At 37.2% G+C, this 24972-nt stretch overlaps 1 protein-coding gene across 8 annotated transcripts in view; it reads right to left on the bottom strand.

Moving 5' to 3' along the window:
* The window catches only part of LOC139148017 (serine/threonine-protein phosphatase 4 regulatory subunit 1-like), a 67331-nt gene that overhangs the window by 19576 nt on the left and 22783 nt on the right, over window positions 1–24972 (bottom strand). For 7 of the 8 annotated variants that reach the window (XM_070719278.1, XM_070719274.1, XM_070719275.1 and 4 more), the window contains 5 exons: window positions 24730–24853; window positions 16458–16564; window positions 14226–14368; window positions 8201–8347; window positions 457–561 (listed from right to left, as the gene is read on the bottom strand). In XM_070719278.1, the coding sequence (XP_070575379.1) occupies window positions 457–561; window positions 8201–8347; window positions 14226–14368; window positions 16458–16564; window positions 24730–24827 (600 nt within the window). In that variant the 5' untranslated portion in view covers window positions 24828–24853. Of the gene's footprint in view, window positions 1–456; window positions 562–1284; window positions 1377–8200; window positions 8348–14225; window positions 14369–16457; window positions 16565–24729; window positions 24854–24972 lie in introns of those variants that run through there. The other variant, XM_070719279.1, reaches the window with a different exon arrangement.

Here is a 24972-nt window from a genome sequence, read left to right as displayed (position 1 = left end):
CTAAAAATGTTTCCACTCCTTCCCACATAGCTCTTGGTCTTGCTTCTTTATTGATCTAAATATAGACTGATAAACTACGTTATAGAGTAATTTGCAGATAAACTTTTTCTAAGTTCCCAGTTCAGCGTCCTTGATACGATATAAACAGTTCCTAAACAAGACTAATTTGGGAGTTTGTTTGTTCACTGATGCTGATGTGCATATAACTGGTTTCAACTACTTAGATTTGAGAGACCAGCAAACCATTGAAGTGACAGCAGTCATGGCCAGCGCAGAACGGTGCAGCAATTGAGGCAGCAACTCCAGTAAAAAGGCACAAAGTGAATTCCAGATATCAAATTCCAATAATAAAAGATAAACTGCAAGAGATGATAGCACTGATACAGATAGAAAGGTGAGGGGGCACATCGGCAGTGACAGCTACTGCTTATGTTCTGGAATAGAAATATACCTTACCTTGCGTATATGGAACAAGGAGTCTGTGCAAAGTTCACTAAATCTTGGTAAAACTACCCTCACTGTGATTTCTGATCCTAGAAGAGGTGCCATCTTCGTCAGAAGCTGCAATGAATGTTTTATCTGGTTAAAAACACTGATTTACAATAGCATCAGCTCTTCTTTTTGTTTCATCATACTGTTATGCCGTGTCTCTTGATGAAATACTTCCATTGTCCTAACCTTGTCTACATCTACATAATCTGCCATGCCTTTCATCAGAGATTTTGCAAATCACATTAATGGCTTTATGACCTTTATCCATTTCACCCTATTTGCCTATATAAAGCGGCCCTTAATTTTGACTTTGAGAACAGAACATGGCGATGATATACTCTGGCAATCCCATCATTGAAAACTAATTTCACAATTCAGCCCTGTTAAAAAGGTCTTCATTGTTTGCATAGGTTGAAAACGTTCAAAGGAGGGGGTCTTGGTAACGCAGTTTGTTTGTTACAAGTCCTGTTACAAGGAACTCTACTACAGTTAGAGTGAGTGAAAAATTTATAAAGAGCCCATGAAAGAGCTACAAAAACGAAAAAAAAATTCCATGAATCAAAGCAAAGTAACAGATAATCTTGCACACAGCAATAGCAACATACAGTTACATTATCTACATAACATTTGATGGCAACTTTTACCTTTCTCTGCTATTTATATATAATTTTTGATGAAATTATCTTGACACTAAATTTTGTCATCTTACAACAGAAAGTATGGTCCTGTCATTTGTGTAACAGAATCACCTGATCAGTAAGATGAATCAGAAATACACAAACACACACTCACATGTAAAGAAACGGACAACAGCCTCCGGTACACATACAATCACAACAACAATGACCCATCATTCACGAAAATAAAACATCTTTTCCCGTTGGTCTTTTTGACATTTTCTGCTGTCCTGGGAGCATATGTAGGGGTGTCAGAAATACCTCCCTCCATATGGCTCTCAAGAGAACAGACCATATCTATGATGTTTTCTGGAAAATTCATAACACAAGGCAGAGAGGGGAGGGTGAATACAGTTGATTAACAGGACACGTTGACCTGAAACAAGACATGCAAGTCGCGTGTTGAGAACTCCAGATCAGGCTACATGTATGTATATGACAAAAAGTCAGGGGTTGGACTTTGGTCAAAAGGTGAAAGGTCATCAGTTAGCCAATTGGAAATACAAACATGGATAACAAATACCTTTTTATAGACCACTGTATAACACATACCAACCGTGTTCAGTTTATCAAAATGGAAAAGGAAAAAAAAGAACTAAAATAAATCTGGAAGCCTTCAGCCTTCAAGAATCAAGCACTCTGACGACAAAAAAAATTTCTGCAACAATCTCTTGCTTTTCATATGAGTCTTGGCTGCCTTTAAGCCAGACATACATGCCCTTAAGTCAGAACAACAAACAGGAAACAAAAGAAATCTTTCTATAACTGTCATGTGATAAATTACAACAAACAATATCTGAATGACCAGTCTCCCAACGGAAAGAGTGAGATATTTTAAAGACGAGGAGGCGCCAAAGGCTGCTTTGAGAACAAACATACAACTATTAGAAGCTGCGTCACTGACTGTACTTAGACACACAAAGCGTCCATGACCTTCGGCTGAAAAAAATGCCACGGTGACATCATTGTACTTCAATGGTCTATGCTATCCCAACAAAAGCCTGGTCAACAGAGAAGCCATCTATGCTTTGCCTTCTTCAGTAGACCACTCTTCTCCAGGCAACTTCCAACAACCACAGGATGTATGACAGACTGGGCCAGTCCAGAGCCCTACATTACCATTGTATAGCTCCTTCGCTGTTTAACCTCAGAAAGCCAGGTCAACAAACAGGGGAACAGCGGTATACCCATCCTGAAGCCAAGCACAACCGGACAATCATGAAGCGAAATGGTATTTCCTGAAAGCCTACGGAGGAACTATCACCGTTAACTCCTCCATATGGCTCTCAAGAGACACCATAACACTCAATTTCTAATCTTGGCCACTCGGCTGACATGACTTATTGCCTAAAAAATTGTGGCAAAATAAAAATTCCAACGTCTGTATGCAGGCAGATATGGCTGTCAGTGCTACATCACAGGGTCAAAGGTTGGATATGGTGGTCATGTGACCTGCAAAAAAGCAACAGCTGGCTGGAGATCTCTAATCCTCTTTCACTTTGTCAGGCAAAATGCATGCAGAGATTTCAGTCTTAGACAAGAAAGGAGTACCACACACACAAAAAATACCCACTTTTCAACATTATGTGAAACCAAGCACTTATATTGACATGAGGCATTGTCATAGTAACAAGACAATAGGACATCAGCGAAGCATTACTACATGTTGTACTATTTTATTTCGTTGCTCTTTTTCTCAGAACATGACAATGACCCAACACAACCAACTGAAAAATAATCACATCTACATGGTCTCAGGCTTATCTGACGGATGTAAACACAAGACTGGCTCTACCATACTGGAGTGATGTACCCTGCCATCTACGTGGGGCGTTGTGATTCATGGGGATGTATACGTAGTGCTGGTAGTGTGGGGGCGGATTTGAATACCACTTTAGGAATCCAATTCAATGAATAATCCACCCACATAATATGCCATATGTTTCAACCCGCTTATTCAGATCCAATGCAGCACAAATTAAAAATAATTATCTTTTGTATCTTTTTTTCCTGACAACATAAAATTAGAAACAAAGCTTCCACAGGAAGTACACACTCTTGATAATCTCCAAAGACATGGGAAAATCTACTGATTTGGCTTTTGATACATTATTTGAATTCAGTTTTCACCGTCCATGTAAAATGACAACGACTGAAAAACAACAACAAATTGAGAGCGTATGAAGCTAGGAATGGGCACACAGTCCATGTAGCCGACAATGACATGCAAATGATATGCGGTTAAGGTCTCCTCGACTAACTTTCAGCTGGTTGCTCACTTTCTACTATTTTTATAGTATTTTATACAAAGGCACAGACTTATTCTACCTTCAACTTAAAACTGATAGTGATTTTGTAGCTCATTCTTTACTATTCTTCATAGTTTTTGGTAGCCGGTAACAGACACTTCGTGTTCGTGTCGGCTACATGGACGATCTGCCTAGGAATGACAACATTCGTTCCACTGTAAAAGGAGCATGCGAAGGCAAAGCTAAATCATGGAAATACACATAACCTCATGAGGAATTCTAAAAGGTATGTAACACAGTTAATTTGCAATATTCCCCAAAATGCTGTCATACCGTCTATCATCAATAAAATAAACTGAACCAATCATGCTTTTGATGTTTGAAACCACTAAAAAAATTCACAAAATGCCAGTAGGTTCGCCCTTTTGTCAAAACTAATACACCTACACTCACCCACAAAAGGTTTCTGTCAATTTTGCAGGAAAATACTTAGTGGGCTTTCACGGCAGCAGATAGGTCATTTTTAATTGTTATTTTGCATGAAATGGTGATGGTATATGTCAGGCAGTTGGATTTATCTTGTTTTTGGCCTGTGAGGGTCTTTACAACCGGAACAAAGCAATTGCTGCGATGGCTTACTAACATCTCACGAGAACAAAGGTCCTCTATATGTGCATGTACCTTACCTATAACAAACAAATGATACAACTACTAGCTTTGACAATGCCGGGAATTTTTTTCACTCTGTCCGGCATTTTTTCACACTGTTCAAAATGCTAATGAGTAAACGTCTACTTGGCACAGAGAGTTGCTAGAATCAGTCTTCTAAAAATATACAAGGCAAGGGTATTGCTGTCCACAGAGTCAACAAGCCATCAGGTAAACACATCATTTATGCAACAACACCAACAACTCTTTTCTCATTGTAGGTATTTCTTCAATGGAACAATTTAAATCCATTTAAACAGCAAATACTTCTGTATCTAAGCCCCAAACTTCCATGGTGACACTGCCTATATACCTCAATCTGTTTTCTTGTAGCCTCCATTAGTCTGACGTACAAGTACAATCCTATTTGTGAGCCAGATCTCAACCTGAGACATGGAAATCTCTAATTTAGAACAACAGCGATGTGTAAACCTTACTTTTACTGAATAAGCTTTCTTGTAATTTTGTAACTGAATCAAGAAGCCTGAGAAAACACTCAAGAAATACTCCTGACATATGATTAAATAAATATACCACTACAACAGCTGCTTAGATAAACACTGAAGTTTCAAAATACGATAGAATTGATAACATTGACACGTACTCAATGAGCATCAGCAGAGAAAATCATCCACACATTTTTCAAATTTTCTTTTCTTTTCAAATTTTCTTTTCATCTACAGAGATTTTACACTCTACTCATAGGTATACCACAGAAATCTCTCTGAAATTTCTTTACTGATACAGAATCAAACTGTTCTGTCTAATTCAGAAACTTTGATACACAAATACAAATAGAAAACTAACCGGAATAGACTATTTTATGCAAATGCCCACGAGAGAAAACTGGCAATCTATCGCTGTAGCTCTGAGGCTGACATATCTGGAGAACAATTTTTTTTTTTTTATCAATGTCCTAAAATGTTACCACACACATCTTGGTTATTCTTACCAAAAGGGGTTTTCTTTCCTTTCTATTATTATTATGTATCAACTTCAAAGTAAAACTTTTCATGTAAAGGGTCATGTTTCTAATTTTTGACGAAGACAGTGGGAGGTTGACTAACAAGGTTTTGTTTATAGGGTGATATTGAACAACCGTGAGAGATAACATTTACAACACATCAATATTAAAGCTGAAAACCATCTTTTTTGCCAGGCTGCTCATTACAAATCTGTTTACACAAATCTTTGTAATCATGCATCTTCAAGTACCCACAACTTCAAAATGTTCAAATCCGATATTTTCAATTCCCATTTTACATATGGAAAGCAATGTTGGACATTAAAGAGATGTAACCATTTAGCAACAGACTTATTACACCTAACATTTGTAAAATAATATCTTTGGTATACAGCATACGGTATTTTATAATATGTGAACTTTGCTAACATACACTTTAATTATCACATTAAACATTTGACATCACTGCCTGATCTTCAAAATAGATGTTACAACCACAAATTATGTTATAATTATGATCAGTTCACTGTAATATAACCAATCATTAAACTGCATAAAAAATCTAGTTTCCAAAGGCATTTGTCTTGGCACGTTAAATGTACAAATATAATATTGGCATTCACTCAGACCCCAGCTAGCCTGAAATCACAGCGATAAAATGTTTTACAACACATGGGTAGATGTCAGTGTTACTGTAACTGTGTACCGAGGTGAGCCAGAGAGGAGAATGTTACCACTATTCTAAATCATTTTATCCTGTTTCCAAGCATTCTAATCGTTATGCAAATTAGCTATGCCACGGTCGATTTGTGAATTCATTCATTAATTTATCCATTTTCTTTAACCTTGTAGTGAAATCGGAATATCCTTTTTTTTTCTAGAAAATTTCTTTCCGTTTAATTTACCAATTATTTTCTGAACCAAATGCCTCTCACCTTCAATTGAGTGGGTACCACCTACAGTAGTATATTGTTCTCAGCTTTTAAAAACAGGTGGACAAATCACTGCATGCATTATAAATTCACATTATAAATACAGATCTAAGTTTGTTAACCAGCCTGTTATATCCATTCATCTACAATTCTGGCTTGGTCTTTGGAATAAGTGATCAAAACATGAGGTTTAATGCAACCTCCCTACATCACTTTGCATTCTCTGATCATTGAAGTCTTTGAACACTGCTCACTAAACAGTTGGCTGTCATCGCTCTAGCTCTGCTACAACTATTTAGAAAAACCTGACTGCCTGGTCACAAAACAAACCAGAGAATTTACAGCAATTGGCCGCCGATGTTTGTGTTGAGTAAGATCCTTCTCTTAACATTTTAGCTCGCAATAAAGGAAAACTTGGCAGGACAAGGAATGGTTTATTTTTATCAAAGATCAACCATTGTATGTTATCTCAAGAGTTAAATAGCTTTACTTGGATCATATATTTTTATCATAGTGAGTAAGTTTGATGAAATAATTAGATACTCAACCGGCAGCTTTTCTCGGGTGTCACAAAACATTCAAACCATACCATCCATGCTGTTCTTTTTCAGATGACCTTATTAATCTTTTAATGGAAATAATTACTGCAACATTCCACACCGATACTGTTCTGACAGTGTTGGTTGTACATCTGAAGAAAGACTGGCTACATTCTCACAGCCTATCATGTAACCACATTGAAGTAACTTGGTTAGCCATACTCTGGCTGCTCATCCATGGTTTCCATCATTTTTATTGGGACTTGTTCATTGAATAATAGAGAAGATTTCTTCAAGCAAAATATCATCTCATACATCTATCAACAAGCAAGGTACAAAACCTGATGAATTCACACTATCCCTGCAGTTTCTGTTGGTCTTGATATCTCGGAAGAAGATTCAAGCGGCATTGAACAATTTTCCTATAAATTTCTTCCTACTCAATTCTTTTAAGAATTCTTCACAATCTTCGCAAAAGACGTAAATGTTAATACAACAGTTAATACCCCATTTCACTTTTTTTAAATTTTCAAACAGCTGTGAAAAGACTCGCGACCTGTGCAATGGTAGGTAAAATGACAACCACTTTGAGACCGAGTCCCTAACACAGTGATCACTTGGTTGTGACAAGTGATGGGAAGAAATCTCACATTCTACCACTGGAACAGAACTGTCTGCCTGTGAATCATACAGGTTCTATTTCCAAACGATGGTAGGTCCACACCTGGTTATAAGCTGTACCATATATCCCACTATCTTTTCAATAATGACAAAATGACAACATATCAGAGCATGACATAAACAACAAAATACCCCGAAATAACTGCTTTATACCACTAACAATACTTAGTGTTAATATCTATACATGCACACTTCATATATGAAATAACTTCTTCATTTACTTTACTACACCAAAAAATGGATCAGAAACTTTCTATTTTAATTCACACCGTGTGTTAGCATGAGAAACATTTCCATGTAACCCTGCCACATCAAATTCTGATGAACTTCCTATTCTTTTCTGTTGTATGTTGCATGTCATCATCTTCCGCCTCTTACAAGAAACCTATCGGCAAAAGTTGGCTCGGTTCTCACTGGACATACCAGCGCTGACCTTTCCAGTACGTCAGATAATCTGTAGGCTGTATAGTGGCAGGCATTTTGGAGAGAGACCAAAGTAGCGAGATGCACATACTAGACTATCTCACTACCTGTGTCTTTCACAAAATACACACCAACCTTGTTTTGCCGTCGGAGCCCACCAACATAAAGCACAGAAACACAGTCACACAGCAGGATTGTGGGTAATCTCCTGGTGAAAATTTCCTCATCTCGCGTTTGCAGCACAAATCAATCCTGATGCAGCAGTACACCATCTCATCAACTACACATTTCCTCATATCACACACTTACTAGCATTCGTAACATCATAAAGATGGCCTTTGCCAATGTTGCCTTGACCAATATTACTATCTGCACATAATGCAGTTTCGTATTGTACTTGAACACATAACAGACTTTCATTTCGAGGAAAAAGTACTCAATATGATCAAATGTCAGTTTTGAAGTTAAAACATCCATGGCATAGCAGCATTAAAACTGTCAGAATATTAGTAAATTAAAAGAGTGTTACACTTACAGCGACAGCTTCCGTTCTGTAATCGTCTGTACTGTCTGGGCCGGTTAAATGGAGCAACACAGGACAGATATGATTTTCAACATCGCTCTTCTCAATTAGTTCCTGCTCAAGAAGGACAAGAACAGCCGCCTGACTGGTCTTTCGAACCTGTGACAGAAGAGAGAGAAAAAAGAACATCGTGAGAATACATTCTGATCAACACTGTTCATTTGGACAACCAACCACGCTGAAATTAGGGATTGGTGATCCTTCTGAACATGTGGAAGAAATCTCCACGGTGAGCCTGGATCACTCAGACCCTCAACCTGGAAAACTATGGTTTATCCTTGTTTAAAGGGTGTGGTTGGACTAAGTTAGTGAGAAATAGTGTTGACAGCAATGGAGAAAACCCATCAGTTCAAAGACTTGACAAAGTGTCAATCACTAACACTACTACAACTTTGACAGATCTTCCCGACAAGTCTTCAGGCTTGGGTGTGTAGTGGGCAACCAGTGCAGGGAGAGGTAACCCCCATATCTAGCTTCAACAGTGTGAAATTTTGTTCTCTTCACACTGAAGTACTAAAGAGATATATAACAATGCTTAATGTCTTTGGCAGTGCAACATCACAGCTGATCATGGCATTGTTCTCAAAGTCTCAGACTGTCTGCAGAGGGAACAAACATGTTTTTGTAACAAGGGGAATCCGTCACCAGAAGTATAGTGACATACTGAACAGTGATGCCCACACTTTATAATACTATGCATGTTTCTCTATTGTAATGACGAGATCTTGCAGGGTCTATTTCATTGTGTAATGGTCCCAAATTCACAGCAGTACAGGCTGGACTGTCAAACAAGAGCATGTTTTGGTGTCAGACAATGCCAAATAGCAGAGCAGGGGTAGTTGACTTCCTGTTGTCTCTGACTTTTCAAGCCTCAACTATTCCAAAAATGGCAGGTGGCACAATTGACCAGAGTCCTGTCTGTCTTATCCATTGTAACATGTGATCCAATAAGTTGAATAACAGAGACCAAGGACACACAACTCACTGTTTCAACTGACCTAAATAGGGCTCCCTTCCCCCCCCCCCAAAAAAAAAAATACACCACAGACAAAAACCAATGTTTCAAATCCAGCAAACACATCACAGGATGTGGTGTGAAAACATCAATGGGAATTCCGGGCATTCTTGCTAGCACTATGAATATGAGAAAAACTGCCATTTTGACGCTACACTTTCAGTTTCACTGCAAAACCTTGCACAGCAAAGCTCAAGTGACAAGTACAAAACGGTAACATTTTTCCAACTCACACAACTTTCAAAAGACTTCAATAAACAACTTTTAAACACAGAGAAGTATTAATGGTGAGAGAAGTTTCATGAAACTGCATGAAGCGACATGAAAACAGTATATATTGGCATGAAGTACAACTTTTGCTGCTTCAATGTCAACAAATGAGCACTCAGTGATGTTCTGCCTACTGGTCATATTATTTGTCATTATGCAAAATCACGGATTCCTCAATAATAGTGTGAAATCATTTGGCATTATACTTTGTCCTGATTATTTCATAAATAAATATATTCATTACGCGTAGAGCATTGTTTTAAAGTATGAAATGAATCACTAATGAGTCAATTTCAATGGAAAATATTCATTGGCCTAAAATTATAATTATAACTATGACTAATTTTTGTTCCTAAATAAATTTTATGCAACTATATGTAATTCAAAACTAATTACTCCATGCATGATTTCAAAGAGGATGTACACACTGCCTCACTGAAAATTTCATGGAAACTTATTATCAAAAATTGTGAGCTTTCACTTTACAAGACTATTACAAGCTCAAAGAGTGAAACGATGTTGATACATTTAAAGTTTATCACTGAACAGGTGAACTTGAGTACAGCCATACAGTCAACTGGACAGACATGACAGTATAAACGATGCCAACATACAGAAAACAGATTAAAATTCCAAGGCTTTTGTTGCACATCCACAAAAGAAACTGTCAAAAGCCTTTCCACCCCTTCCCATGTTTCACAGTTTGTAGGTCCACCCACGTGGTTGAGAACAACAGGGACAAACCAAAGCCTGGCTACCAATAGTTTGAAGTGAAGTGGCATGAAAAAAACAATATGAAACTGTATGCACATGGAAAGCAGTGAAGTCCATCAGCAACTCTCTGGTAAGAACTAAAATATGATTGGTCTGACTGAGAGATCAACCACTAAGGGATGTCCTGGTACTCTTTCCTTCTTAGGGACAGATATTCAGACTATCAAATTCTTACAATTCTTTTTCTGATCTGCCACTTGTGGGGTCTCATTTTAAAGCTCTTGGAGTAAACAAACTTTTAACAATCCTAGTTTTAGAAAATCGAAAATTTTGGTTCCGATAACACAATACAATTAATACAGGCTATTGTGAATTTTAAATATCGGTAAAGATCAGGTAATTTGTTTCTCTAGTACCAAACTTTGCAGGATTACTCCTGATTTTTATTCCTGATTTGGTGAGATTATGGTTGGAAGTTTCGAGGGGGAAAACGTCTAAAATGGTGGTGTGTCAGCAAACTTCACCAAATCCAACTGTTGAAGAGGCACAGTGATACCATAAAATATACGGAAAAAAATGTAGTGACAGGGGTAAAATATTTATTTAATATTTTATGATAAATTTTTGGTTTTGGAAAAACGAGTAGCGACACTAATTTAGATCATCTTTGGCAAAATGTGTTACCGAGGTTGATTGGTCCTGTCCCAATACACCAGTTTGAAGAGTTTCTTTTTTGTATATGGACCATAGTAAGACCTTACACAGCAATATACAGCAAGCATCACTCTTTCTATCTAATAATAATAAATTCCATTCTATATTTTGGAAATTAAACAACGTCACCAAGAAAATGAATGCAGTCTAGTCTTCTGAAAAGATTCGCATGACATCATCATGAACAAAATCTGAAATACCATTGGATAAAATTAATAGTAGAATGACTGGGCACGAAGACGAATGTTAATTACATTGATTTTGCTAAGGTCTGTGAACTCGATATGGGTGTGGGAACCTCGATAACTTTTTGTTTCATCCTAGCATAGAGGATGAAGTCTAGTAAAATTTGCTAGGGCAATGTCCTTCAATGGACAATAGCTGTGACTTTTGATAATATCTTTAATTACTCTGATCCTGCTCATAGACAAATACATGTTCATCTTATCACAAAAGTATACATATCCCCAAAATATTACTTATGACAACACAATGCAAGGAGTACAATATGTAATGTGGTTGTTGACAAAACAAATCCTTGTCTTGGCTGCAATTCAGTTGTCGACAACAACACTGGACATTACATTACACACTGGTTGTGTTGACAAATTGAGCACAAGGCATTTCAAAATTATTTTTAGAGTACAGGAAGAAGAAATTATATTGTGTGAACAGAACTAAAATTCTAGAAAATTACATGAAAAGTTACAGCTAATGGGAGCTTTAAAAAAACATGGATTACAATAAAATTACGGAGTCATATACATTACAATAATACACCACCAAATCACTGTAGGGGGTTTTGACAGCTAATTTGTAGTCAAGGGTTGGAGCAGTGAGAGCCACTTCCTGTATGTATTCTTAATGTAAAGCAGGACATGGCACCAATCCCAATTGATCGATTCCATGCTCTTTTCACTCCATGATTAACACATTAAAGTTAATGACACATAGAATTTGCAAGTGGCTTTTTGTCTCAAGCAATTAACTGGTTCAGCAGATCGGCACTCTTCTAGACGATTAGGATGTCAGTGATTTGAAATTCATACCTTTCCAGTGTTACAAATATTTTCGCCTGGTAGATAATTTCTCCTAAAAATATTATTAATAAATACATTCTCCTCTTTTTCCTTTGAGATAAAAATAGCATCACCTTCATAGAGAACATTTCTTGAAGAATTGGCTGAGTTTACTGGACTTATACTGGCAAAATGAGTTAGTGAATAATCTTGACTTAGTGTATGAAGGAAAGAAGATGATACTCCAATGAGAAATTGCTAATGCCCTTACAGAAATTACTTGTTGTTATTGTTTAATATGATAGTAATTTTAGGTAAATTCAAAGCAAATCCCGGGCATGACATGTACACAGACTGAGAGCGATATATATGTACACATTTATCGGTATATATGGCTACCTTACATGTAGATTCTGACAATACACACACGGGGATGCATGAAGAAGACAGATCTTACATGTATGCAGAAACAAAAAGTCAAAATACAAAGAGAGAGAGAGAGAGAGAGAGAGAGAGAGAGAGAGAGAGAGAGACACACACACACACACACACACACACACACACACACACATTAAATATGCAGCAGGGTCAAATTTGAGATAGCCGAGTGTTACAAATGAAGCAGGCTGACATGGATTCACTGATGGGTTCATGGCAGTTCAGTAACTCTGCAGGGATGATAACTGGGGCATCAATTATTCCTCAGAAAACTTGGCAGCACTGAAAAGCATTTGATAAGGTAATGACATAAACCATTGATGTGAGCCAGGGAGTTTGTCACCAGCTATCAAAATCCACAGAAAATGAACTCAGCTATTCAACCGACATTCTGGATGGCAAATTGAGAATTCGTCATCGTAAAGCTTTTTGCAAAAACTGATCTATGCCATCAATGGATATACATGTAAATTATTGTGGTTTATGTCACGTGGCCTGATCAATACTGATTTTATTTTCCTAAAACATGCAATTTTCTATAAACACTACATGTTCCGTTCCTTTCTCCATTTTAACTGTGAAATTAAAATGCCTTTTACAAAGACAGATATTGCTGATCATCAGAGAGCCTAGTGTACACAATATTGAAATTACTTTACATACTTTTCTTTCAGGCATCATTTTTGAAAAGATAGAATTACAGATTGCGCAGAGGAATAAAAGGATTCCTTTTGGACGAATTCTTGTTTCTGCACAGCTATGGAGTGAACCTACACAGATTTCTTCAATTTTTTACCAATCTTTCAAAGATATTTTCTACCTAAACTGCATCTACTTATTATTTTCAGGTGTCAATAACAACAGCTTTAAATCTATCAAAACAAATCTTGTGGAGTTCTTTTTGTCAAAAGACATACCAGGGGTCGCTTCTGCAAATAATTTTATTCCCTTTTCCATTGAAAAAAATAACATCTATGATCATTATTGGATGCTTTTCATGAAGAATCAACCAATTATTTAACCCTTTGAGTGCCAAAGTCAATTTATGTTGCCTATATCAAAATATACACCAGTCGATTTTTTTCTAATTTTTGCTAAAATTTTGATAAAAATCTGAAGTCAATAAAATGTGACGTTCATTTGGTCCAAAATTGTCCAAAAATTACAGAAAAATTCACAATATTGGTAAAATGTTGCACACTATAATTTTGGTGGGAAAAAATGCAACGCTCAAAGGGTTAATAATACATGTACTACACACACAATGAGTGCACTGACAACAAGGCAAAGTACAAGATCTGAATGTGAACATTTTCTAGACTATTTGGATCATACACTATTGGTTTTGGACGGTGTTAAATAAATACACACATTATCCTTGCAAATAAACCTGGAGAATTTACCCATTGGCATCGCACATTTACTGCAAAGTTACAAACTCGAAACTCAAAATGTCCAACATCCCTGTGTTAATACTATGGCGAAAAATTAAATTTTTTATTTTCACAATAATCAGACAGTGAAAACTTCCTCTGAGCGCTTCAAAAGGAGTTGACACAAGTGGTGTATCACAAATGTATTGTAAAATTTTTGAAAGTCCAAATATCCATCCCCAAGGCACATCCTACCTTGTGCTAAAACAAGGGAAATACTTTCATAAAATGTTCACAGGTAACAGAGAAAATATGAAGACATCATTTCTTGTATCTGAACAGTAATCAGTGAAAGTGATGGGGTTAAAATATGTTTGGCTTCCTGTGACAGTTCTGCAGATGCAAATATCCATCGATAGATTGCACTGACTCACCTGAACATTGGTATCTAACAAATATCGCGTAATCATTGGGATGATGCACCTTGACACAGTGTCTGGGAAGTAGTCCCTGTTGTCTTGACAAAACATTGCAATATGTGGAATCTGCTCCATGAGTTCTGCTCGTACAGATGGCTCTGATTGGGAAAGAAAACATAACAGAAATCAAATATTGAACTGCATTGACAAAATGCAAGACGGTATTAAAATCACAGCAGAGAGGCTGACAGCTGTAGAATAGAGTGAAATGACCACGATTCTATTAACAGAAGAGATCTGCATCTTCCTTAATGTACACTGTGCAAGGCTTAGCATGGAAGGGACATTAACATATACACTCCCTGCACAGCAGAGATATCCACATTTTCAAATCTTCAAACATGAAAATAATTCAAACAGGAGATACTGACATACAATAAATACACATCAATAATACTCAGAGGGTCCCCAAATCCTTCTACGATAGGCACAATTAAGGTAAGGTCAACTTTATTTTCCACAAGAACATCGTGGTATTTCCATCTGAAAGGAACCTCTGGGGCTGCTTGTACTACGTACAGTTCCAGTGTTTTTGCATCAACTGGGTAACAGAGCTGTACTTGGATATTGTCCCTTTTAGACACAGGATAAATAAGTAGACCTGCCTCGCCTCAGTAATGGCATGTTTCAGTAACCAACGGATATCAGCACTGTCAAGCATTGATTTGCCACGTCAGAAAACCCTAACAATGCAGAGAGGCAGCGGCAAAATTTTATGGTGTGAAAATTTTGAGTAAGTTCGCAACACATAAATATCATTCCATCTACAAATATTGTGATTTTCTAACATTTATTTTCAAAAGCGGCTGCTTCTGCATGATGTCATTATCACCGCTCACACACTGACCTTCTTCTACCGAGTGAAGCGATTGGCCAGAATATCAGTGCATTCTGGGGTTCGCAATAAAGATTGTCACAAAACTGCAGTGATACAGCATGTACAGCTCAAAGATGGGTGAAAAATATTGTGTGGACAAGCATTGCCTTGACAAACCAAAATGCAAAAAAAATGCTGGGTCAAATATATATCATATACACAGATCATAAGGAAATCTCACTCAAAGCTATATTAGTTTCTTATGTTACTTGTGAGGATTTCTATGGGTTGGAAAATTAAATATTTGGTGTGAATCTAAGATATCATTCACCTCTTTTTTGCCAACCTCTTACTTTTTCATTATAATGACTCATCATCATGACATTTTTGCACAACCTCAGAAGAACATTTATTCACTTCAAATCAAACACAATATGCTAAAAAAATCGCTGCTATGCTAAAAGCAGAAATAAAGATCTGAAATATTAAATAACTGATGAATATTTCTGCTGTCAGCCAGTCCTCTGTCTATTTGCCTTGACTCATTTCTTATCAGCTAAGGAGAGCGCACACTCAGTCATTTCACTGGCACTCACTGCATTTTTATTATCCACCGCATGGAAACTGACACAAAGAGTGAATAACCATGTCCTTGACACATGGAAACCCTCAGCGAGAAAGACACCTTTCTTTTATGGTTACTTGGTTTCCTAGTAATACAGGTTTAACTGGGCGAGTGTATTATTTGAGGCCCATGTATCTTGGATGCAATGGTTAGATTTTACTTACTGCTTTGGGTAAAATAAAATATATGAGCGGTATGACCAACCGCAACTAATTAGCATACATATGAATGATAGAGTTTCAATCCAAAAATAGACTGACTAAAAGAAATCCTCATACCAAGAATACACATCGCTGGCCAGTGTCTGCTATACAGTTTTCTCATCTGGTTTAACTGCTTGAGAACAAATACTGCACATATAGGTAGGGTTCTGCGGTGAAAACAGTGTATTCATTCTGAGTAGGGCCTCAAGGGTGTTGAAGAACGGTAAAAAAAATCACATTCAGTCCAATTTAAATCGGGAAATATGGATGATTTCCCTCCGCGTACTTGTCACAATGTACACCTGTAACAATATCGGCTGGCTGTGTTGACACCGACGACCCTGACTTGGCTTGAATACAAATGGCAAGAGGCCAGCACGGCAAAATTCACCGTAGCCGCACCCCTAGATGCACTGCAGTCCGCATGAATACAGACTTCCTAGAACTGAGCCCTGAAGGGGGCGAAGGAGGTCACAATTTGCAGCGTGTCTTAGGGGACGTAGAAATACACAGCGAGCACTGCCCTTTCAGGGAACACTTACCAACGTCATCTGCCATGTGCCCCAAAGCTTGAACGACAGTTTCTTTTTCTTCAGGACTATCGACAACATATCGAAAGGTGTCTAGCAAACCTCGAGCCACAATTTGCCTGGAAAAAAAAAAGGAAGATAATTTGTAAGTATATGTTTTCAAATATCAGAAATAAATAGAGGCTTAAAGAATCGAAGACACAAGATTACAACATGGTGAAATGCCTGTTACAGAAAATACACTGCTGATTCTGATTGACCCCGGTGCTGACGTCCTGCATTTTGAGAAAACCATTAGTGGATTCACGATCTGATTGAGTGAGGCATACTGTTGTGCTTTCATGGCCAGGTATTTGATATAATCCAACTGTAGCAGGTCGCGGGGAAAAAAAATCAAGGTACCGAGTGCAATCAGTGTCGAACATTCCACTCCAGAATGGTTGAAAATTCCATCGAAGTCTCAAATCTGACGCAGGCAGGTAAGAAACACAGAAAAGACGGCCACCGATCCTTTGCGTTTCAGCTTCTACATTAGCCGGCATGTACCTGTCCTTGGATTGAAATTGAAGAGAACAGTCAACAGACAAGGTCACCACGCAGTGTGAACACTGTTAGCATTGGATCTTCATCCTCATTCCCCGATACTTATGCAAGACTGAGACTGATAGCGGCCATCAAAGGTAAGAAGAGTACAGGCACAGGGGGGTCAAATTCACCAAATCATACGCAGGACACTCGGGATTGAAGGAAGAAAGAGAGACTGGATGCGCAAGCTGCAACTGTAAAGGGAGGCTGAATTTTTCTAGCGCATCAGCCGCATTACTATGGCTCTAGCTAAAGGCTACCTGGTTCAAGGATAAATCTTGAGTAATGTTCAAGGTAAAATACAGAGCACACACAAATGACCTAGAACTGATAAGCCAGACAAAATCTGTCACAGAATTCAGTTTTTTTAGGTCAGGGAGATGCCATAATCACTAGCACACTGTAATAATTGCATCATTTTTGTCTCCTGCAAAATCCTATTGGAAGACACCTACATGGCAATTCACATGATCCATGTTAGGCGGACAGTTAAACTGCAGGCAGTTCATGATAATAATGTTTAGCAAATCTAGCACACGGCCATAACAGAAATGGATGCAAAATGAAACCTCCGCAAAACACAGGCAAAAGGAATGCTTGCTACTACGTACAATGATTTCAGAACAGTTTTCTCATAAATTTTATAAAATTTATTCATAAATTTATAAATTTTATAAAATTTGGTTTAATCAGGAGAATTTGCCCACATGTATTACATGTGTATATTTTTGACACATTTGATTTTTCCACCTTTTTTTCAATGTGGTAGTGTCCTTCTAATAATGGTTTTACAGATTCCTTTGTAAAATCGTTGCACAATTATTGAAAGCAGAACGTCGTTACAAAATCATAAATCATTAATTTCACAGCAATATCAAAACCAAATAACTCGCAAAATCATGAATTATTTATTTAAAAGCTGCTTCAATAATAGAATGCTGTGATGATAAACGTGTCAGTCGGTAAATGTACAAAGCACATATATTTTGATGATATCAAACTGATACACATCAAATTTGTAGTTTATTAATTTGAAAACTCAAATTTCTTAACGATTTTCAGAAAATGTATTGCCATATTCTAACCAGAAACTGAATTAAATGTATACTTTTTCATAAATGTGCAATGGAATACAAACATACAAATATATCAATGTATTTGTGTGTCATAAGATTTTTACAACAACATTACACTATCAGAAATCTGTACACAACTTCATTTGTGCCAACATATATTTACCAATGCCATACCACTTTACTAGCATTTACCATCACATCTTTTCATGCACATCAAAAAATTTAATACAAACAAAATATAATCATGCACACATTTTTTTTGAGAACCAAACTAAAAATCATGAAGTTACAGACAAATTTCACAATTGTACACACTGGTGTTTTCCATCCCACAAGTCAATGAAACACAACAATGTACACAAACACACTGCACCACTGTACTTCACTATGTAAACAAACACAAATTTGTGGAAATGTGTAATTTCACCGGAGCATGTCACACAAGAAGGGTGTCCAGAACAACCCATATGTAAGGTCACAGCAATGACACATCACAATGTCCACCAAGCATGTGTACAATGGACTGTGCCTACATGCAAACCATGACTGCATACCACACACTGTTCCAATATATTTGTTTTGAGGTGGTGTCTAGGGCATTGTCCAAGTCTGATCTGGCATGCCACAACACAGGTTTGGGAATAATTAGACTTCAAAATATAATTAACATACTTTTTAGTCTAAAAAAACCATCATTTTTTAAAATTTTGGACCACCAAATGAAAACATCGGAGGCCCTTTTGGCCGGAGCACCAGTTTTGATACCATAAGGGACATGGAGAATGTCATGGAAATATTGATACCTTTTGAAATTTGATTGATTGATTGATTGATTTTAGTGTGTACAGTACTTTCATCACAGTGACTGAGCTAAGGAAATTTTACGAAGTTTAAGACATCCATTTTCACGGTCTATACACAGTCTCTTCACGCCATTTAATCGTCACCTCACGAAGGATGCCGATGGTGTCAACATCACACCTACCTAAATTAATATTTTTTTCTGCAACACACTCGATCTGCAATAAATCTCTGACATTTCAAACATCACAACAAGCTTTAAAAGGAAGGTTTATTAGCACATGACAACCTCTGAATTTATTTTGTAATGGCCACCATCTTTTCTGTTTGGCCAACCAATATATTTTTCTTGTAGTCTACATGGACCATCACACTAAGATTCTGATTTGAGACCTTCAAATGAAGCTTCTCAGGACCAGACTGATATGACAATACATTTCATGGCGTGCTGGCATTCTGTTGAAGTGTTTCAATAGGAATATTTTTCCAAGAAAATAAGTAGAAATGATTTCAGTAGTCTTGGTTTGTTGTGCTGGTATTCAAAATATTATTTGCAGAGACCTAGATGAACTTGTCCAACATCAGAACAGGATGTAAAGGCAACATTTAATATAGGAAACCCATGTACTGAATTGTGAACATCGGTCTCCAGAATACATTGATTTCTTTATTCTATGCATAAACTGCATATGTGAGTATCTTGGTACAAGATGATATTTTGCATGTGTCGTACACGTGTTTATTTTCATGGGGACACTTTTCCCAGTTGACGCTTCCTGTGAGAAGTCCACACCAAAACAGCCCATCATCTCCCGTAGCGGTTTCAGTTTCAATAGGATATACAGACACCAGGTGCCGGAGTCTCATCAAAAATGACCTTTTTTTAACTGTCTTGAGGAAAAGTTTGTGATATGCATAACACACACGATATTGGATACACCAGCCGGGCAAATTCATCATTCCTAATATCAAATACTGTCATGTCAGAGAAAGACTAAGAATGGCCCCACTCAGTGATATTTTCAACTTTACTTGAAAATATCTACTGCTGCTAACAGACAACAACACAGTCTACATCAAATGTACGACTCCTTTTTTTCTCCAATAGATCCTTTGAGTTGGAGATGTTTCTTCAAGTGTATCAAGCTCCTCTTGGCTTCTTGCCCTTTGAAGAGAAACTATTTAATTTCAACCATCATTTAACTTTACGGCTGACTGAGCATACGAAAGCGTCTTCGTCTATGTGAAAATATTTCTTTGCAATTAAGCAACAGTATGATGAAATGTATTTTTCATGAGTAATAGGACAAAACATTTTATCATTGCTGCATGACTGCACATTTATTCTCTGAATGTCAAACTCACGAGGTATGTGTGACCTTTCTGGATTGAAAAAACAGACAGGCAAGGGAAATGGGGCTTCCTCTACTGCCACCATTTCACTGGAACGCATTTCCTGGGAAATGAGATGGTCAGAATGAGTTGAGAAACCTTCAAATCAGAGTGCAAAATTTCTTTTCACACTATTGCATCCTGAATTTACCAAACCTTTCACTCAAGCTTCTTGTGTGGAGCCGCACATCCCCTAGAAAACCACTTTGAGTAATTGTGTACACACCAGTACATGTGCTTGGTGATGGAAGAGTCATACTAACATCTTTAGTGAGATTTCTCTGACGGCCAGTATTCAAATTTGAACATTATCAGGTACCACTATGACAGTAAGAGTGCCCATCAAAAGGAAAAAAAGATACTTTTGATTTGTGAAAATAAACAGCATAAGCAGAAACTGCTTAATTTATGATGAAGTTTAAAGTTTTGACGGAACAGAGGGCTGTGTATTATGTAATTCTCCAGAATGGAAAGACTATTTTCAACAATTCAAAAATCATATTTTGTTTCAACCTCAACGCTCTGTAAGTTGTACCTTTTGATTTCCAGTGTTTTTGTTCTGTTTGCACAGGAATATCTTGTTCTACTGACAAAATCACGTCAAAATACCTGGTATTCAGCTTGTCAACACAGGCAAAGAATGTATGTAATGTTGTATGTTATACACCTACTGCCGTAACCTATGGGAGTTTGACCGTCCAATAACTTTCCGTATTTTGTATAGTACGCGGAGTCCCGAATACGGGAGACGCGCGACGCGCCTGTTTGACCTTTGACCTAGTGATTATCGGATATAAACAAACTATTTTACGGTGAGTTAAAGACCTAATAGCAACTTCCACCAAAATGTATTCGTAGTATAAGGTTTAACACACGTAAACACAAAACTGAGTCTAAATGCAATTGATTTTTATTTTAAAAAACTAATTAAATTGAAAACATTCAGCGAAGTTTGCTTGTACTGCACTGAAAATTAATTGGCTTCGTGCCAACGCAACAATCGCGCGCGTTCCACTCATATCGCGCGTGCCGCATCCCTCAAAATTTACCATAGAATTAGTTTAAACGGACGATTAATGGAGGGAGGTGTATAATAATAGGGTTATACACAAAATACGGCCCTGTATGGACTCGGGCTCAGTGAGTGACGTATTGGACTCGCCTTCGGCTCGTCCAATACGTCACTCACTGAGCCCTCGTCCATACAGGGCCGTATTTTGTGAATAACCCTATAATATTATCAATGGTGACTGAACATTGGTCCCATAGAATTCAGGACGGAGTAGATTGTGTACACTGCAAGTTGTATACAATGTGCTCTGTCTGTGCAGGGACAATTCTTTTTATTTCAAATTACACAGAGAATGACGAAGAAGAAAATGTACCATTTTTTTCTTAGGAATAAAGTTAATAAAGCTTTTATCAAAAGTTACAGATTATTGTCCCTCTACAATATCTCCTTTGGCAGTATTTAACATATCTTGGGGAAGATGCAATGAAATGGTTATAAATGATATTTGGATGTTGGATTCAATATTAACTTTTTAATTCTAAGTTTTGCACATCAGAAGTGACTAAGATATCAATGTCATTAAACAAATATTTCTGATGATAAAAAGATTTTTTGGTATGTTCACTCTATGTTAAGCCTAGAATGTTGACCATCAATATTATTCAGGACACTCCCACAGTCCACTAGCAGCCATCAAAGTAACAATGTCAAAGCTATATCTGGAAAGCTTTTGTTGCCACGTATATGCGCACCATGTGAACACTAAAATACACAGAAAACAGCGAATTACAAAAACTTTGTATCACGAAGACTAAACAAATACAAATGTAAACCCTTCAAAGAAATTTTATTGAGTTCAGTATGTTCAAGAAACAGATGACATAAGAAATTTCAATTACGACACTGTACATGCATGTATGATACATACATACATCAACCATTGAGAAAAATGGAATATTTGCATGCAGTAAAGAACATTCATTCTTTATCACTGACTGTTTCAAGGCACCCCATGCACAGTGACTTTGGCGGGTGCCCTTGCTCACTCACAATGACACAATTGAAGGGACCCAAACCTGGAATTCGAATCGACCACGGTACAAACAAAGCCATGTGCGCAAACGCGCACAGACGTACGTGTATTTCCATACGCGTTCAGTACACATGTGGGTTGTTTGTACCGGCATCACGTGATTATTTGGGCGTACTGAGTATGTAGAACGGCGTACGTATCGCGTCCTTTTTATTCCGGAGTAGAACCATTGAAGGGACCCACGTATATATAAAGACAATTACCAGGATTTGTCTTGTGTTCTGTACATGTAGTTGCACAGGCAACACTCTACAGGCTGAAAGAAGTGCATCCTAGATTGTGGCACATACTAATGATTGAAATGGGGAAGAATTGCTCTGACAGTACATATAGTGGTCAGCACTCTGGCCCTCTTGATGCCCCGGTCTAGAATGCGAGTTGTATGATGATATGATTATTACAGAAATACCGAAATGTATGGACTATGCATCAGTCTCCACTTCTCAATATTGCAATATGCACATATACTGCAGCATTTTTACCTAATAGCATAGCAATATACTGGGTAACAAACGTAAGTATTGTTGAATATGACTGTGGCTGTTGTATTTCCTTATGAAAATTGTGTGATAACAGTCATCATTTGTCCTCCTTCATAATGTAAGTGTATATAGTAAGACAGTGCTTGTATGCCTTTTTTCTACTCCTAGGAATGCTTCATCCGTGCAAGTTATCGATGATATGGACAGGAAATCAACAATTTAGCTGTGGAATGAGATACTTCATAAGCCTTCATGGTTGATATATGAGACTTAAATATCCTAATGTCTTTGTAGGTTTTTTAAGGAAAAATATCATAGCAATTTTGTCTTTTCACAAAAAACCAGAAAGACCAGGACACCCTATGATAGCATCCATCAAAACTATTTATATGTTTGCCTGAAATACATACCGGCATACTGATTTATCTGATGGTGGGTCTATATAACAAATATTTAAATATGCCTGGTATCTGACATAATTTATGTTGGTAACTGTACTCAATTGCAACGATTCTCTTCACGTGTTCGCATATGTGGATAGTTTTTTATGAGTGCACATACATGTGTGAAGCTATGTGCATCTCTTTCTCTGTAACCTATGACATTTGTTGGACCGTGATAGGATTCAAGTCTTTTCAACCCTTGCAAACCACTCATTGTAAACACATGTACAGGGGGTGTCACAATACGCAATTTTATTCAGTTTTCCTTTCTCCCTTCACTCACACATAACTACCTCCTCACACGACATTCTACAAAAGCAGTAAACCTGAAGAAGAGAAGCACGTAACCTTTGCTTGAGAATGACGCGGACTAATCTTACCTACACCACAGGCAAGCCCAAGAATAGCAACTATTACACATCAGCAAAATTACTTTCTAAGAGCTAGAACATCTGGACAGAGATACTGGACGTTTTCATTTATCACAACTTTTGTTTCATTCAGTGTAGCAGGTCATCTCAACCCATATATTGAGTCTAATTATAGTGAGAGATATAAGTTACAAATTTTCTTTCCTTTCTTATAGTAGCCATCTTGTTCTCGATGCTGGGTGTAGATGAGGTGAGATATTTCTACAGCTCATTTTTTTTCTGGTAGTGGGCCAGCTTGTACTCTGTGCTCCATGCTATCGTATGTTTGATACCATGAACAATTTATGACTGCAATACCTAGACATCTTCGAGTATGTAACACAGGACTACAATTAAACATGCCCTTCCGTAAGCTTTCAATCAAGGCATAACACTACATGTGAAAGAAAATGTCATGGACAAAAATACAAATTGTGTCAATATTCATTCAAATAATATTCACCCTGTTTTTGCTTGAGCAAGTCAGGTGGCTGTAAAACTAATTCATGACCAACCTACACAGTAAGCAAAGCTATTAGATGTGGGTAGATGACAGAAAATGGAAATATCTTGAATTTGAGTGTTAGAAGATGAAAAGCAACATATCATATATCATATCACATATATATAGGTAATAATCTGACTTCCTTGGGCTAATGTTGCTCAATCTAAAACATTTGGTTTTCATAACTTAGCTCATTCCATACAAATTACATCAAGCCAAAAAATATTCTGAATACAATTATTCAACAAATATTATGGAACTATGACACATTCTGTCAATTTTTCTCGTACCAAACAGAAAGAATCGATAGAAAAGACATTCTGAGTACATTTTTAGGTCATCTTCTACATACATCTACATTTATAGCACTAATAGATACTTTGAATTTGCATACGAGTGCAGATTTTTGTGATTACTATACGTGTGTTGTTAACAGATTGGTAAATTGTTCAAGGTTAAATTACTGACATAAGGCTACTGCTTACCTATTAAAAACATTATCACTGTCGATATATTTCTCTAGCTTTGCAATAGGTGTGAGGAGTTCATCAGGAGTGGTTGCATCCAACGCTGATGTAACCATGCCACAGTCTTCTCTGTCTTCACACACTGCAGAGACAAAAGAAAAACAATGCTGTCAGCATTTGCCTTATGTTTACTATCCCCACTGCTGATAGACTGCAGTTATGATGATGGTGCAAGATAGACCGCAGGTACATGTATGATTA

Source organism: Ptychodera flava, chromosome 13 (genome assembly GCF_041260155.1).
Source record: "Ptychodera flava strain L36383 chromosome 13, AS_Pfla_20210202, whole genome shotgun sequence".
Taxonomy (NCBI): domain Eukaryota; kingdom Metazoa; phylum Hemichordata; class Enteropneusta; family Ptychoderidae; genus Ptychodera; species Ptychodera flava.
Note: the sequence above shows the minus strand (reverse complement) of the source record. Positions and strands in the feature narration are given on the sequence as shown.